Here is a 16,581-nt window from a genome sequence, read left to right on the forward strand (position 1 = left end):
TAGATTTTTGTAATTCCCGGATTTGGGCTTTAACACGCGTTTTAACCCAGGGGGCTCTAACGCAAAGGTCATTTGTCGTAAAATTCCCAGAGTTGAGCCACCAAAGGTTCACTAAAAACTGATATAAAGTAAAAACTTATACAGATGACTGCAGGAAAAATATGACTTTCCCAAGATAAATCATCTAAAACTGATTTTTTTGAATGATATTTTTGTGTAGAGAAGGCTTGGGGCAATTGGCCTTTTTGCCCTCTCGTTATTGCGGCACTGCCTGGCACCCCCCCTTGGGGAATGAGATCTTGTGATCTCTTACAAGTGAGCGGAGTCAGCAGTGTGATCACACATCCGCACACATCTGTGAGTAATCCCATCAGGCGAGCACAGACAGTGAGCGAGGCCGGTTAGGGTTAACTCCTGAGAACACTGGCAGGCAAGGCTCGGCTCTTTAACCCAGCGGCAGCAGCAGCAGCATTTCTCTCCCTCCAGAGCCAGGCAGAAAGGTGGAACAGGACATGGCACTGTAAAGCTCCCCAAATCAGCCAGCAAGGCTTTTCATAGGCCCTTATCTGCAGTGGGAGGCGTCCTGCACTATTACTATTGGGTACAGAAAATGCTCTTAATAAGATCTGCCCTTTTCTAACATAAGACACAAACAAGCTGGCTGTGCAGGCGGGGGGCTGCTGCTACCACATCCAGAAAAGCTCTAAAACTTCTTTTTTTTTTGCTCCTTTAGTGATGGTGAATGTCAGCAAGCTTCTGCTGGTCTCTGTGGATGGGGTGTAGTGCAGCAGCTGGCTGGGGACATGCTAATGACTTTGATCCTGTGTCAGGATACCACGTGTTGCTGTGTCTCCTACGCTGCCTAAGGAGGACTCTCTACTATATAAACCACAAACCCCTAATCATTGCAAATCCAGCCTACTGCACAAAAAAAAGACTCAATTCAGGACAAAACGGCGGCTTCTCATCCACCGACCGCAGCCTTTTTTTTTTCCAAGCTCCCTTCATGGAGAAAAATTTGACAGATTAAAAAAAAGAAAAAGAAGAAGAAGAAAAGTTTTGACCCCCCTTCTATTTTTGCACAGATTTTTTTTAGTGGGGGGCTCTGAAGGCTCCAAGCTGCCGATTTCTGTGTTTTTTTATTTTTATTGTTGGACTGAGTGAGAGGAAGCGACTATCCCGGGGCTGGATGAATGGGAAGCCGGTGGTAATCGTGGAGGAGAAGACGGGACGCTCTCCCATGACTTCTGCCTGCTGATGAATGAACTTGTGCTGGACTTCCTTAGGGACTGCGGTAGTGCCATTAGAAGAGGGGATCCTAGACAGCTGGGTATGTCATTGTATTAGTTATTAAAGGGGAAGAAGATCTATCATTTAGAAAGGAGGCTGAGGACTTTCATTCATTTGGGGGAACTTAATTTACAGATCAGTGCAGAACACTTCCAATAGAAGACTGCAGACAGTTAGAATTGCATTATTAGAACTTCATATAGAACCCTGCATACAGTTAGATAGAATATAACTATTACGTTCCATAGAACCCTACAGGCAGGTAGAACTCACATTATTATATCCTCCCATAGAAGGCTACAGACAGTTAGAATTATATTAATATACCTTCATGTAGAACTCTGTAGACAGTTTAGGTAGAACTCATTTTATCTTTCCATAGAACCCTGCAAACAGTTAGAATTACATTATTATAACTTCATACAGAACCCTGCAGACAGTTAGATTTACATTATTATAACTTCATACAGAACCCTGCAAACAGTTAGATTTACATTATTATACCTTCGTACAGAACCGTTAGGTGGAACTCACATTATCACCACTCTCAATAGAACCCTTTAGACAGGTACAACTCATATATCTTCCCATAGTAGGGTACATACAGTTAGGGAGAACTTACAGTTTTATAACTTCCCACAGAAACTTGTAGACAAGTTGGAAAGAATTGATTCTACATTTCTATAGAATGTTGGGTTGAGCTAGAACTCACATTATTATAATGTCCCATAGAAGGCTGTAGACAGTTGGGTCGAACTTACAATATTATAACATTCTATAAGAGGTCTGTAGACAGTTGGGTATAGGACTCACTTCTTGTAGAACATTGGGGACACTTAAAACTCACAATATTATAACTTCCTATAGAAAGCTGTAGACAGTTGGGTCTATAGCCATACTTCTTGTGGTACGTAGGGGGAACTATAATTCACAATATTATAAGTCTCATGTAGGCATTTGGGTCCTGTACTTCTTGTAGAACATTGGGGACCATTAGAACTTACATTATCATAACATCCCATAGAAGGCTGTAGAAAGTTGGGTCTAGTACCTCTTGGAGAACATTGGGGACAATTAGGACTCACAATATTATAACTTCACATAGAAGGCTGTAGACAGTTGGGTCTAAAACTTTTTGTAGAACATTGGGGACAATCAGATCTCACAATGTTATAATACCTACCCATAGAAGGCTGTAAGACAGTTGGGTCCTGTAGGTCTTGTAGAACATTGGAGACAATCGGAACTTACAATACTATATTAATCTCCAATAGAAGGCTGTAGACAGTTGGGTCCTGTAGGTCTTGTAGAACATTGGAGACAATCAGAACTTACAATACTATATTAATCTCCAATAGAAGGCTGTAGACAGTTGGGTCCTGTAGAATATCGGGGACAATCAGAACGTACAATACTATATTAATCTCCAATAGAAGGCTGTAGACAGTTGGGTCCTGTAGAACATTGGGGACAATCAGAATTTACAATACTATATTAATCTCCAATAGAAGGCTGTAGACAGTTGGGTCCTGTAGAAGATTGGGGACAATCAGAACTTACAATACTATATTAATCTCCAATAGAAGGCTGTAGACTGTTGGGTCCTGTAGGTCTTGTAGAACATTGAGGACAATCAGAACTCTCACTATAACTTCCCTTAGAGAACTGTAGATTTAGTCCTTCTTGTAGAATATTGGGGACAATCACCTCCCCCTGAAGGCAGTCGTCCCTCTTGTAGAAGGTTGTGTAAAGTTGTGTAGATGGTCCATACACAGTGATTGCAGACAGTCTAGTTCCTCTGCAGTTGTAGGAAGAGATCTGAGTGTTCTGACTTCAGTCTTGTAGAGGATTCAGTGATCAGGGAGAGCTGTATATGAGGACACCCCCTTGCACCTTTCAGTAGTGCCTCTGCAGTGAGTGGTGGTGCCGGTGGGCAGTAGTCCGGAGATCTCATACAAGCGGTAGGAAGGGGGTTCTGTAGAGAAGGGGATGCCAGTGGATGAGGACAGGGGATCGGACATCAATAAGCAAAGAACACTCACTGACAGCCTGTGAAGATCACTGGAATCCCACTCAGCCCTCTCTGAGCCCCGGCAGCAGCTTTCCTCCCACAGAAGTCGCAGCCTTCCGCACAGACTGTACTTTACCGGAGAAGACCGACCTTTGTAAACTGGAAGTCCAGTCTACCCGAGGAGCGCCCTGCGGAACCTGCGCCCCGCGCTCCAGCCTGCACCCCATCCACCGACCCCCGCAGCAGTCCCGGGCGCCCCATGTACTGAGCGCCCGATCCCCACCCCCCCGCTCCGCTCTTCTACTGTTCTGTGCCCACCTAAGTCCTGCCAATAACCGGTGGCTGTTGTGATGCATATTCCCCTAGATCCCAGCACCAGCCGGAGGTTCAGCCCGCCCTCCAGCAGCCTGCAACCCGGCAAGATGAGCGACGTCAGCCCGGTGCCCGGCCCGCAGCAGTCCCAGCCCCAGCAGCAGGAAGCGGCTCTGCCGGTGCCAAGGCTACGGGCACACGACAACCGGACCATGGTGGAGATCATCGCCGACCACCCCGCCGAGCTGGTCAGGACCGACAGCCCCAACTTCCTCTGCTCAGTGCTGCCCTCCCACTGGCGCTGCAACAAGACCCTGCCTGTGGCATTCAAGGTGGGTACCGGGGAATGGGGAGGTGTCTGATCTTCCAGGGGGGAGAGGGGTACTCATTAGTCTGATCTTCCAGGGGGATAGGGGTACTGATGTGTCTGATCTTCCAGGGGGAGAGGGGTACTCATCAGTCTGATCTTCCAGGGGGGAGAGAGGGGTACCGATGTGTCTGATCTTCCAGAGGGGAGAGGGGTACTCATCAGTCTGATCTTCCAGGGGGGAGAGAGGGGTACCGATGTGTCTGATCTTCCAGAGGGGAGAGGGGTACTCATTAGTCTGATCTTCCAGGGGGGAGAGGGGTACTGATGTGTTTGATCTTCTGGAAGGGAGAGGGGTACTCATTAGTCTGATCTTCCATGGGGGAGAGGGGTACTTGTTTGTCTGATCTTCCAGGGGGGAGAGGGTTGCTGATGTGTCTGATCTGGGGGGGGGGGCTCATTAGTCTGATCTTCCAGGGGGAGATGGTAGTGGTACTCATTTGTCTGATCTTCCATGGGGGGTAGAGGGGTACTGATTGTCTGATCTTCCAAGGGGGTAGAGAGGTACTGATGTGTCTGATCTTCCAGGAAGGGAGCAGAGGAGCACTTTTGTGTCTCATTCTTCAGGGGGGTAGAGGGATACTTATGTGTCTGATCTCCCAGGGGGTAGAGGGTTACCTATGTGTCTGATCTTCCAGGGGGACTAGAAGGGTACTGATGTGTCTGATCTTACAGGGGGTAGAGGGGTACACATTAGTCTGATCTTTCAGGGGGAGTAGAGGGGTACGTATGTGTCTGATATTCCAGGGGAGGGGTAGTTATTTGTCTGATCTTCCAGGGGGTAGAGGGGTACTTATGTGTCTGATATTCCAGGAAGGGGGCAGAGGGACATGTATGCGTTCAATGTTCCGGGGGGGGGGGGGTAGTGGGGCATTTATGTGTCTGAGCTTGAGGGGGTACTTATGTTTCTGATCTTCCAGGGGTAAAGAATACTTATGTGTCTGATCAGGGGGAGAGGGGTACTTATTCATCTGATATTCCAGGAAGGGGGTAGAGGGGCACGTATGTATCTGATCTTTCAGGGGGGTAGAGGGGTACTTATCTGTCTGATCTTCCTGGAGGTAGAAGGGTACTTATCTGTCTGATCTTCCTGGGGGGGTAGAGGGGTACTTATCTGTCTGATCTTCCAGGGGGGGTAGAGGGGTACTTATCTGTCTGATCTTCCTGGAGGTAGAAGGGTACTTATCTGTCTGATCTTCCTGGGGGGGTAGAGGGGTACTTATCTGTCTGATCTTCCTGGAGGTAGAAGGGTACTTATCTGTCTGATCTTCCTGGGGGGGTAGAGGGGTATTTATGTGTCTGATCTTGGGGGGTCTGTAGGTATGATCCTCTGGGAATGATCAACTGTATTCTTTATATAGAGGGCTACTATCCTATAATTAAGGATTTGAAGGGTTAAAGATCAATCTCTGGCAATCTTTTGTCCCTGGAAATGTTATGATTCAGCTCAGATAGAATATACAGTTATAAACCTGTCCCTGATTTCCAGCACCCCATGGTGGCCACATCAGACTTGTCCCTAAGCTGTACCTTATCAAAATGCACACTTGTTCCTGATTTTTAACACCCCAGGGTGGTCACATCAGCCTTTTCCTGGCATAGTGTCCCTGGAAATGTCATAATTCTGCTTAGCTGCACCTTGATATAATGGTCCCTGATTTCCGGCATTCCAGGATGGCCACATCAGGCTTGTCCTAGCATATTGTCCCTGGACATGTCATAATTAGGCTCAGTTGTTCCTATAAAAAAAATTATCCCTTACTTCCAGCACCTTGGCATGGCCACATCTGGCTTGACTTGCCATTTTTGTCCCTGGAAATATCACAATGATTCTCAGCTTTACCTTTATATAGTTTTCCCTGATTTCTGGAACTCCTGGATAACCACCTCAGGCTTATCCTGTTGGTTTTTGTCCTTGGAAATGTCTTAATTCTGCTTAGGCATATTTTTATAAAGACGGTACCTAATTCCCAGCATCCCAGCATGCCCACATCAGACTTATCCTGTAACTCTGTCCCTAGAAACATTTGTTATACTCAGCTGTACCTTTATAAATATGTCCCTAATTTCCAGCACCCCAGGGTGGCTGCATCAGGAGTCTTCATGCATTTTGTCCCTGGAAATCACTTTTTTCATTAGCTAAGAGTCTACAGCAAGTAATAAGCAGACAAAAGAGACGTAGGATCATAAAAAAGAGACTTAGGTGATGAGAGAGCCACTGATGGAGCATCCTGATATGGCTGAATGAATAACCAGACATGTCCCCTTTAATTCTAATAAACATGATGGTGACCCCCCTTCTCATGTACTTAGAATTTGGTCTTTTTCAGTTAATATCTATAACAGCAGAGTAGACGTGAGCAATTATATTTGAGGACTTGGACTCCAGGTTCATCAGGTAGAGCTCTGAGTTATTGTGGAGATAGCGTATGCAAGGCTAGTAAGTGTCCCTGGAAATGATACTTACCTTTTTCCAAGTTAGATACCCCTGGCATACCATTTTATCTAAAATGCCTCCATAGCTGTGTACATGTTAGGTCAGCGCCCTCTAAATGTACATATATATTAATAAGAGGGCCCTTGTAAAAGTTAGTTATATATCACAAAATAACCAGACTGGATTGTGTTTTGTGTAATATTTATTATTTATATAATATTTATTTTTGTGTAAAATTTATATATTTATTATTTATAATTGAATTATTATTTGTATAATATTTCCTTTTCAATGTAATATTTATATGTATTTTTTTATATTTATCATTTATACTTTATTTATTATTTATATACCAATGAATTTTTTGTGTGATATTTATTTATTTTATAGTTATTATTTACAATGTATTTATTATTTCTATAACAATTTATTTTTGTGTAATATTTATATTTTGCAAAAACGTTAAAGTTTAAAAAAGTATGGGACCCCCTTAACTTGTCCAAACTTACTCTAGTTGACAGCAGGAGATGAGGCACAGTCTTTATCTCGGTGCAGTTGGCACCATTCTGCCAATTTATTTTTTGTGTAAAAATATTTATTTATTTATATTTAAAGTTATTATTTACAATTTATTTATTATTTATATAACAATCCCTTTTTGTGTAATATATATATATATATATATATATATATATATATATATATATATATTAATTAATAGTTTTTTTTTTTTTTTACAATTTATTTATTATTTATATAACAATTCCCTTTTGTGTAATATTTATTTATGTATATTCATAGTTATTTTTTACAATTTATTTATTATTTATATAACAATTCCTTTTTGTGTAATATTTATTTATATATATTCATAGTTATTTTTTACAATTTATTTATTATTTATACAACAATCCCTTTTTGTGTAATATCTATTTATATATATTCATAGTTATTTTTTTTACAATTTATTTATTATTTATACAACAATTCCTTTTTGTGTAATATTTCTTTATTTATATTCATAGTTATTTTTTACAATTTATTTATTATTTATATAACAATCCCTTTTTTTGTGTAATATTTATTTATTTATATTCATAGTTATTTTTTACAATTTATTTATTATATAACAATTCCTTTTTTTGTAATATTTATATTTAGCAAAAACTTAAAAGTTTAAAAAAGTATGGGACCCTCAACTTGCCCAAAGTAACTCTAGATGACATATCAGTAGATGAGGGCACAGTCTTTATCTTGCTGCAGTTGGCACCATTCTGCCAACAGTTTCCTATTGAACAGTCCCATTAGCTTTGGAAGATCTTCCCCAATTATCCATTTTGATCATCTATATACCAATAAAAATCCTCATTTGCCTATCGCCGTTACTGATAATGCTTTCTGGGATTTTTTTAAAATTAACATTAGATCTATCATTTAAGTGCCAGCAAATTAAAATTGAGTATAATGAGAATTTTTTAATTGGGTATATAAATGTCAGAGGCCCTGGGAGTGGTTATTGGGCAATATGACATTAGCTTTTCCAGGATTCCTGTTATAAAAATAAAAATAAAATAAATACATAAACAGGCATGCAAGTAGATATATCAATACATCACTCAATATACAGTATATATAAACCAGCAGAGCTTCACCATATCAAATAAGCAATGGAGAAAATGAGTATAAGTGCACTTGCAAAGTGCATAATCGAGTTGACTTTAGTAAATAAACCCCAATGGGTCCATTTATATGCCAAAAAAGGGGTAATCTGCATAAATCTTAAATGTACATAATTTTGAATGGTAGTAGCAGCCGTCTACAAACCCCCAATCCCCCCACGACCACCCCCAGAGGCTTGCAGAATGCTGCTATCACCATTCAAAATTATGTATTTTTTTTTTACATTTTTGGAATGTTTTAGCATCAGAATTTTAAAAACGTTTAACCGTCATTTTAGGTATAATATAAGTAGCAAATGCGTCCCCCCCCCATCCCCTTAGCCTGTCACAGGTCCCCCCATTGCCATAAATGTATCAATGATAAAGAAAGTTAAGAAATGTGCCCACTTATATGCTAGGGAGGGAAATCTGCTTGAATATGTATTTAGTGCCCTCACCTACCCTCTACTACTGCAACTACCCTGGAAAGTGATGCACAATTTTGTAAGATTTGCAATGATTTTCGTCACCCCAGGGTGGTCATAATGTCATAATGTCCCTGGAAATGTCATAATTCTACCCTGCAAAATTAAACACAATTTTGTAAGATTTGGAATGTTTTATTATCAGATTTAGTTGTAAAAAAAAAAACAATAAATGTACCAATGGTTAAGAAAGTTTGCTTGGAAGCATATAAGGTAACTAGGGTAACCCCCCCCTCCCAAAAAGGCATTTCACTGACATTGTAGGCATTCAGAATATAATGGGGTTGATTCACTAAAAGTGGAGAGTGCAAAATCTGGTGCAGCTCTGCATAGGAACCAATCAGCTTTCAGTTTTTTTTTGCCAAAGCTTAACCGAACAAGCTGAGGGTAGCTGCACCAGATTTTGCACTCTCCAGTTTTAGTAAATCAACCCCAATGTGTACACCACACACAACCACAAATGTAAATACCTTCTAAAGGTCTCGGTCACTGTATCCCCAGTTATGCAATGTAGGGAGAATATATTTATTATATATTATATATATATATATATATATATATATATATATATATATATATAAAATATATTTTTATCCTTTTAATGCCGCTCTGCTGTCCGTTTTTGCAAAAAAGACAAATTCACTTTAAAACATGATAGTTTAATGACATGTCGAAATAAAGGGAATTTATAAAATTGTTGGTTAGTTGAAAGTGACAAAAAAGCCATAAAAACATTCAGGGACAGACTTTTAAATAAAGGCAGGGACTGCCCCTGTCGGCCACTGTGGTAACCCCCCCCCCCCCTTCCAAAAAAAAGTTCATACATACCAAGTAAATCTATTTTAATACAAGGCACTCCCCAAATTCACTCACCCCAAAACCTCATAAATCATAGTGCACTAAAGCAAATGTCACTTCTTTTTTTTGCCCAGTGCCCAGTACATACATAGCAGTGGACGCATTTTTTTAGTATGTGTAGTAGCATTGCCCAGTACATAGCAGTGGACACGTTGTTTTAGTATGTGTAGTAGCATTGCCCAGCACATAGCAGTGGACACATTGTTTTAGTATGTGTAGTAGCTATGCCCAGCACATAGCAGTGGACACATTGTTTTAGTATGTGTAGTAGCATTGCCTAGTACATAGCAGTGGACACATTGTTTTAGTATGTGTAGTAGCATTGCCCAGCACATAGCAGTGGACACATTGTTTTAGTATGTGTAGTAGCATTGCCCAGCACATAGCAGTGGACACATTGTTTTAGTATGTGTAGTAGCATTGGCCAGCACATAGCAGTGGACACATTTTTTTTAGCATATGTAGTAGCATTGCCCAGCACATAGCAGTGGACACATTGTTTTAGTATGTGTAGTAGCTATGCCCAGCACATAGCAGTGGACACATTGTTTTAGTATGTGTAGTAGCATTGGCCAGCACATAGCAGTGGACAAATTTTTTTTAGCATATGTAGTAGCATTGCCCAGCACATAGCAGTGGACACATTGTTTTAGTATGTGTAGTAGCTATGCTCAGCACATAGCAGTGGACACATTGTTTTAGTATGTGTAGTAGCATTGCCAGTACATAGTAGTGGACACATTTTTTTAGCATATGTAGTAGCATTGCCCAGTACATAGCAGCGCCCACATTATGATTACCCAGTACATAGCAGTGGACACATTTTTTTAGCATATGTAGTAGCATTGCCCAGTACATAGCAGTGCCCACATTATGATTACCCAGTACATAGCAGTGGACACATTTTTTTAGCATATGTAGTAGCATTGCCCAGTACATAGCAGTGCCCACATTATGATTACCCAGTACATAGCAGTGGACACATTTTTTATTGCCCAGTACATAGCAGTGCCCACATTTTTTTAGTATGTATAGTAGCATTGCCCAGTACATAGCAGTGGACACATGTTTTATTGCCCAGTACATAGCAGTGGACACATTGTTTTAGTATGTATAGTAGCATTGCCCAGTACATAGCAGTGGACACATTTTTTATTGCCCAGTACATAGCAGTGGACACATTTTTTATTGCCCAGTACATAGCAGTGGACACATTTTTTATTGCCCAGTACATAGCAGTGGAAAATCAGCAATTTTGCTGCTTTTTTTTATGAACATCTCCAGTATTTTGCAGAGAGCAGATGTAGGATTTTTTATTGTGTCCAGACTAGATGATAATTTATTATTGCATTGTTACATTAATATAGACAATGACAGGCTGGGTGATATGATGTTACTTTGGACGAAGTTACTAGCCAAAGTTGGTTATTTGCTATATGCCCCTGTGTTGTGTTCTAGACAAAGCAGTAGTATCAGTTTAGAGGTAAACCTCTTCTCTAGGTGGCCTAACTGCCATTGCACTGAGACTGGCTGTCCTTAAAATTCTGGGCCAAGCCCACGGGTACAAGCTCCTGTACATGTCCCTTGTACCAGCCAACTGCCTGGACAGTGCAGTGCCTATAAAGCTTCAGGGTAGTCTCAAATAACATAATCACTCTGTGAGCTATGGATTGTATAAAACAACCTTTTATTAAAGTGTATAAAGAGAAAAGACACTTTACTATCCACTTCCGTAAACATGTAACATCTGGTAGGGTGGTGCCCAGCTCTCCTCTAATATAATATTTTGTTTGATAAATATAAGGATCTATTTATCAATGTTTTTACACATTTTATCACAAAAGGATTCAATTAGCAAAAACCTCTGATTTTTGGGTAAAAATATTGATAAATAACCCCCTTTAGTCTATCCATAGATAGGAATAAGCTGGCTCAAGAAATGTAAAAAAAAACAACACATAAATAAAATAATAATAATTCTAGCCATAGCCTGACCATGAAGACAAAAAGGATCCTTGGAAGTATTTTTTTTTTGTTCTTTTTATTTTGTGCAACCAATTATACAGCATGTCTGTTTTTTCATCATAAAACAATTAATGGCACATAGTATATTAGGGTATTTGCTGTAGCTGTAAGTATTGCTTCTCTATCATCTGATAGAAAATAAATAAATAAAAATTCACCCTTTTGAAACACTGAACAACAGCGCAATCGCCCCTAAGTATGGTGAGCCTTGTGTCATGTCAATAAGTAGCCTTAGATCTAGCCGCTCAGCATCAGTGTCCCTGGAAACTCAATGGTCTGTTCAATATGTCCCTTAGCATTTCATTAGGAGGCCAGACATGTGTATTTGTTTTTTTTTGTATTGTTATTATTATTTTATCTTATTTTTCTTTTATTTATATTTTGTGTTATTATTTTTATTTATTTAATTTTTTATTGCAGTGTGTGTATTGTTTTTTTTTGTATTGTTATTATTATTTTATCTTATTTTTCTTTCATTATTATTTTGTGTTATTATTTTTATTTATTTAATTTTTTATTGCAGTGTGTGTATTGTTTTTTTTTTTTTTTCATGACATTATACACAATTTATATAGCGCCAACAGTTTGGAGGGACAGCACAATTACAATACAGTTCAATACAGAAGGGACAGGAGGGCCCTGCTCATGGAGCTTACATCCTAAATATGCATTTATTCACTACTAAATCATCTGGGAACTGCCTTTGAGGGGTTTTTTTTTAAACTTCCTATCAGAAAATGAATAATATTCTGTTAAGGAAGCCACACAATTATCAGTCGATATACTGCCTTTGAAGTTTTTTAAAAAAAACTTCTTATCAGAAAAAAATAATAATATTCTGTTATGTAAGTCACACCATTATCAGCTTGATAAAGTCAAGTACAGTTCTTCCGATATTCCTGATATATTCTAAAAAAGAAATTATTTGCTTTGGCAGTGGCTTGGCATCTGAATAGTTAATCGTGGTTGACTATGTCTTCCTGCTGCAAGCTTGGAGCCAAGTATTTTAATTTACAGTCAATATCCCCAGAGGGGGTTCTGCATCAACTCAGCAATGAAGCAGAGTTTTTTTTCCCCTCCCGGGGCAAATGTATAAAACAATCTATTTCTGCAACTAAATAAAGTACATTTTATATGGCTAAAAAGGTTTTAGGCTCCTGTCCCAGGTTCACACCAAGAATTCCTTCACTTGCTGTGTTATCAAAAAAAAAAAAAACTGGGCCGTTACACTTTGCTCTAATTTATTTTTACCATTTTGCACTTTTTTTTTTCATCGCCAGTTTTTACTTGGCTATATTTTGCTCAGCAATAGCTGGTACTATGTGGGGTTAGTTGTGCTTATTTTTGCCAGGCAGCTGAAGAATAAAATAGCGCCCGACTGTTAATGTCAAATGGGTGTCAACTTTGTTTCCTGTACAGGAAATGTAAATGCCCATGTAAGCCTGTAGCTTAAATCCCCAAAAATTTGAATATATTTTCAAGGTTTAATATATTATTTGAGAAGCATAAAAAAAAAAATCGCAAATCTTTTTACATTTGCAATTCAATACTTTTAACGTTATAAAATAGCATCTCAGCATTGATAAAATAGTACCCATTAAAATAATGTAGACATTGTAAAAATGGGACAGTACACCAACCTCAGAATTAGCAAAGATCATATATCTGGGTCAGTTATTTTGTCTAGTCTGCTGGGTGTTTTTTAATAAAAATATAATTTTTAAATTTCCACATCCTGAAAATGTAATGTTGCAATGATAAAAACTATAGATTATAAAATATAGAGACATTTAAAGAAAATAATAAATAATAATTAGTTTTAGTAATTAGCCATTATTTGATTTTACGTAATAAATATAATATTTTTCTTATTTAAAAATATATAACAAATGTGGTGTTATAATACCCATCACATAGTTTGTTAGCTAATTTTGGAAGATTGCTGTATATATTTAGCATATCAACGGCCTGAAGAGCTGCAAAGTCAGTCTAGAGTAAGATCTGTTTTTTTTTTTAACAGTCTTACAAGCAGCACATGTCTTACAATAAATAGTCAATTGAGGAGGTGCTTGTGGGCAGTGGCTGAATGAGGATATTTTATTAAGGCCTGGCTACTGTAGCACTGCCATTCTATGCCTATAAAATAAGGATCCTTTCTACGCAGCCGCAGTGTCTTTTAAGGCATAGGGGCTGTATCGCAAGCTTTGAACCTACTCAAGAGTGGAAATGTTTATTGTATAAAGAGCTACAATGCATAGCGTTCTTCTCGTGTGTTTTTTTTTTTTAAATATAGAATTTGCAGTCATTTTAACATATCTTTCCTGACCGGAACCATGATCAAAATAATTCACACCATTTTATAGACTGTAGACATTTGATTGAATTTCATTTAATTATAATTATTTCTTAATATTGTTATAGGTAACAATCCAGGATTATTTATGCTTTTTTTTTTAAAGCTTTAAATTTAATCATCTGATATAGTTATTTCTTTACGTTATAGATTTAAATATAAATTTGGCCTTTTTTTCCCAGTGATTTATGTAGCTAGTGTGTTTAATTTTATATCTTCTGGATGGGGAAGAAGCATTTTTCTCAGCATCCTAAAAAAGATTGGACAGGTTTTCTAAGCACTTACATTAATAAATATGATTCTATAGCCCAATCGAACAATATTGATAAATATTAGATGTGTATTAGGCACTTAGAAACTTTTTTAGATAGAGATGGCATGATATAGTAGACTTAGGCAGTGAGGGGGGGACGGGGACAAGTAGAAACTATAACATTTTGGAAAAGTACCTGCTTCAGTTCAATTTGCATGTGGGGTACTATTTGTTGAATGCTGAAACTTCTTTTCAGAAGGAATGTCTCACCGGTGCAGCATATTAAGCACGCTCTTTATATGTAACAGAGTTTGAGAAACTCAATTTCAAATTTATTTAAATATATTCTTCAAAATAATTTGAGGCTTACCTGCTAAAGAATTTTTTATACTTCAAATGCCCAAGCAGGTTCAGAAGCAAGGAAAAAAAAAATAACCAAATGCCCTCTTATCTGTGCTGTGGTGAAAATGACACCTTAAGTAATCAGCTTCTCTCTTTTTAATTATTTACTTTATTTCAAGGATGTCATTTCTTATTTCTTAGTAATCTAATTAGCTAATTTTATATTTTAAGTTGATGGCATCATAAATGAAATTCTGATGCTGAAATTCTTTTTGAGGCCTTTGAATTTAAATTATGTTTATTACATTTTCATGCTGATTTGATTTTTTTAATGATTTTATTTCTATTTTATTGTAATGATGTTCCTTTGAAATGGGGTTTGTAAATGTTATTAATAGGGCTATTATTTGACAACAAATAATGAAATTAAGCTTTGAATACTTTATATACATAAACACGGTAATCATACTTGATATGTGAAACAAAAAACTGTATTTGTTAAAAAAGATTTATTAGTAACACCTGTAGAAGCATTGCTTTCTTTTATCTATATATTACAAACACTGTTTATTCATTATAATTCTATTACATTATTAAGTAAAGGCTGTTTTTATTTAATAAAAAAAGCATAGAAAATAGTAATAACATGTTTGCTTCGACTCGTGTCTAAAAAAACATTTTTTTTAAAATATCAAACTACTACTTGTGTAAAAAAGCTTAATTTTGGTAAAATAGCAATAGCAAATGATACTTAATAACTGGTGCTGTAAACGTATTTGACTATTTTGCTCTAAACGCAGATCTGAAACACCTGCCACATTAAAAAATGTAACAATGTAAAAAAAACGTTTAAAAAAATATATATATACATATATATATATATATATATATATATATATATATATATCTTTCTATATATATATATATACATAGAGATATATATATCTATATATTAATAAAATAAGTAATTTATGAATAATATATATAAAAAAAAACAAAAAAACATCATCAACGTAACGTAACCTTCCACTGTATTAGTTCAACGACTATTATTCCATATAAAATAAAATATAAAGTAGCTGTTAAATGGGTTGTCTTTTTAAATGTAACACAGTAACAGATTCTGACCATATTTTATGTGAACATAAATCTTGAACTCTTTTTGCACCTGTTAATAGTTTTTTTTCTCTCCTTTTTAAGAAAAAAACCAACCCAGATGGTAGAGATATAGTGTTAACCCTGAACTCGGCTTTAAGGTCACTACCAGCTTTATTCAGCATTATTCTATGATATGTTCTCTAGATAAATTAAAAGCTTCTTTGGGTAGAGTTTCAAGTATAAAAGATAAGATGGGCTAGGAGAGGTTATTGCTCTGCTGATTCCCTATCTAGATGTCAGGGCACTTTGCATACAATATATGAAGCTGAATTTTCATCAACGATTTAATGCTGTGGTTGCCTGTGGAAAAGACTATGGAAATATTAATGGCAACTCTAAGGCCCCGTACACACGGCCGAGGAACTCGACGTGCCAAACACGTCGAGTTCCTCGGCCAGTTCAGCCCTGAAGCCGCCGAGGACCTCGGCGGGCCGAGAGCTCCCATAGAACAACGAGGAAATAGAGAACATGTTCTCTATTTCCTCGTCGAGCTCCTCGTCGGCTTCCTCGGCCGAAAGTGTACACACGACCAGTTTCCTCGGCAGAATTCAGCCAGAAACTCGGTCGGAAGCTGAATTCTGCCGAGGAAACTGGTCGTGTGTACGGGGCCTGAAGCTGACCATACACGTGGCAATTTAGAAGACCAACCAAACATTAACTTCCAGTTTTATCGCAAACATAAAATGGTGGTTTAGATTGACCACAAACAGTTGTGATTGAAATTGCTCCAATCGCCTTCAACAAAATGTTAGCTTATTCCATCTCAATTTGATCTTTCAGTAAATTGCTTTGAAGCTGTTAGTTCATTACCCAGTTTTGACTTTATGATCTACCTAAGGCTGGTGGTTTCTTGATCCCGTGGGTGGTAGATTGTTTCGTTTTGGTATTTCTTTTGATCATATTTTCAATTCTCAGTGGTTTGAAACCACTCTGGTTGAAATTGGCTGAAAATTGTTAGTGTATGGCCAGATTTTCGCTGAGTGTGGCCATAGGCCATAGAGGGAGAGTGGCCATAGGCCATAGAGTGGCCAT

General features: G+C 37.9%; 1 protein-coding gene across 2 annotated transcripts in view; it reads left to right on the plus strand.

The window, feature by feature from the left end:
• The first annotated feature begins 352 nt into the window (after window positions 1-352).
• The window catches only part of RUNX2 (RUNX family transcription factor 2), a 122,316-nt gene continuing 106,087 nt past the window's right edge, over window positions 353-16,581 (plus strand). For both annotated transcript variants that reach the window (XM_040348432.1, XM_040348433.1), the window contains exon 1: window positions 353-3,945. In XM_040348432.1, coding sequence (XP_040204366.1) covers window positions 3,652-3,945 — 294 coding nt within the window. In that variant the 5' untranslated portion in view covers window positions 353-3,651. The remainder of the gene's footprint in view (window positions 3,946-16,581) is intronic.

The sequence above is a fragment of the Rana temporaria genome, chromosome 4 (assembly GCF_905171775.1).
Source record: "Rana temporaria chromosome 4, aRanTem1.1, whole genome shotgun sequence".
NCBI lineage: Eukaryota > Metazoa > Chordata > Amphibia > Anura > Ranidae > Rana > Rana temporaria.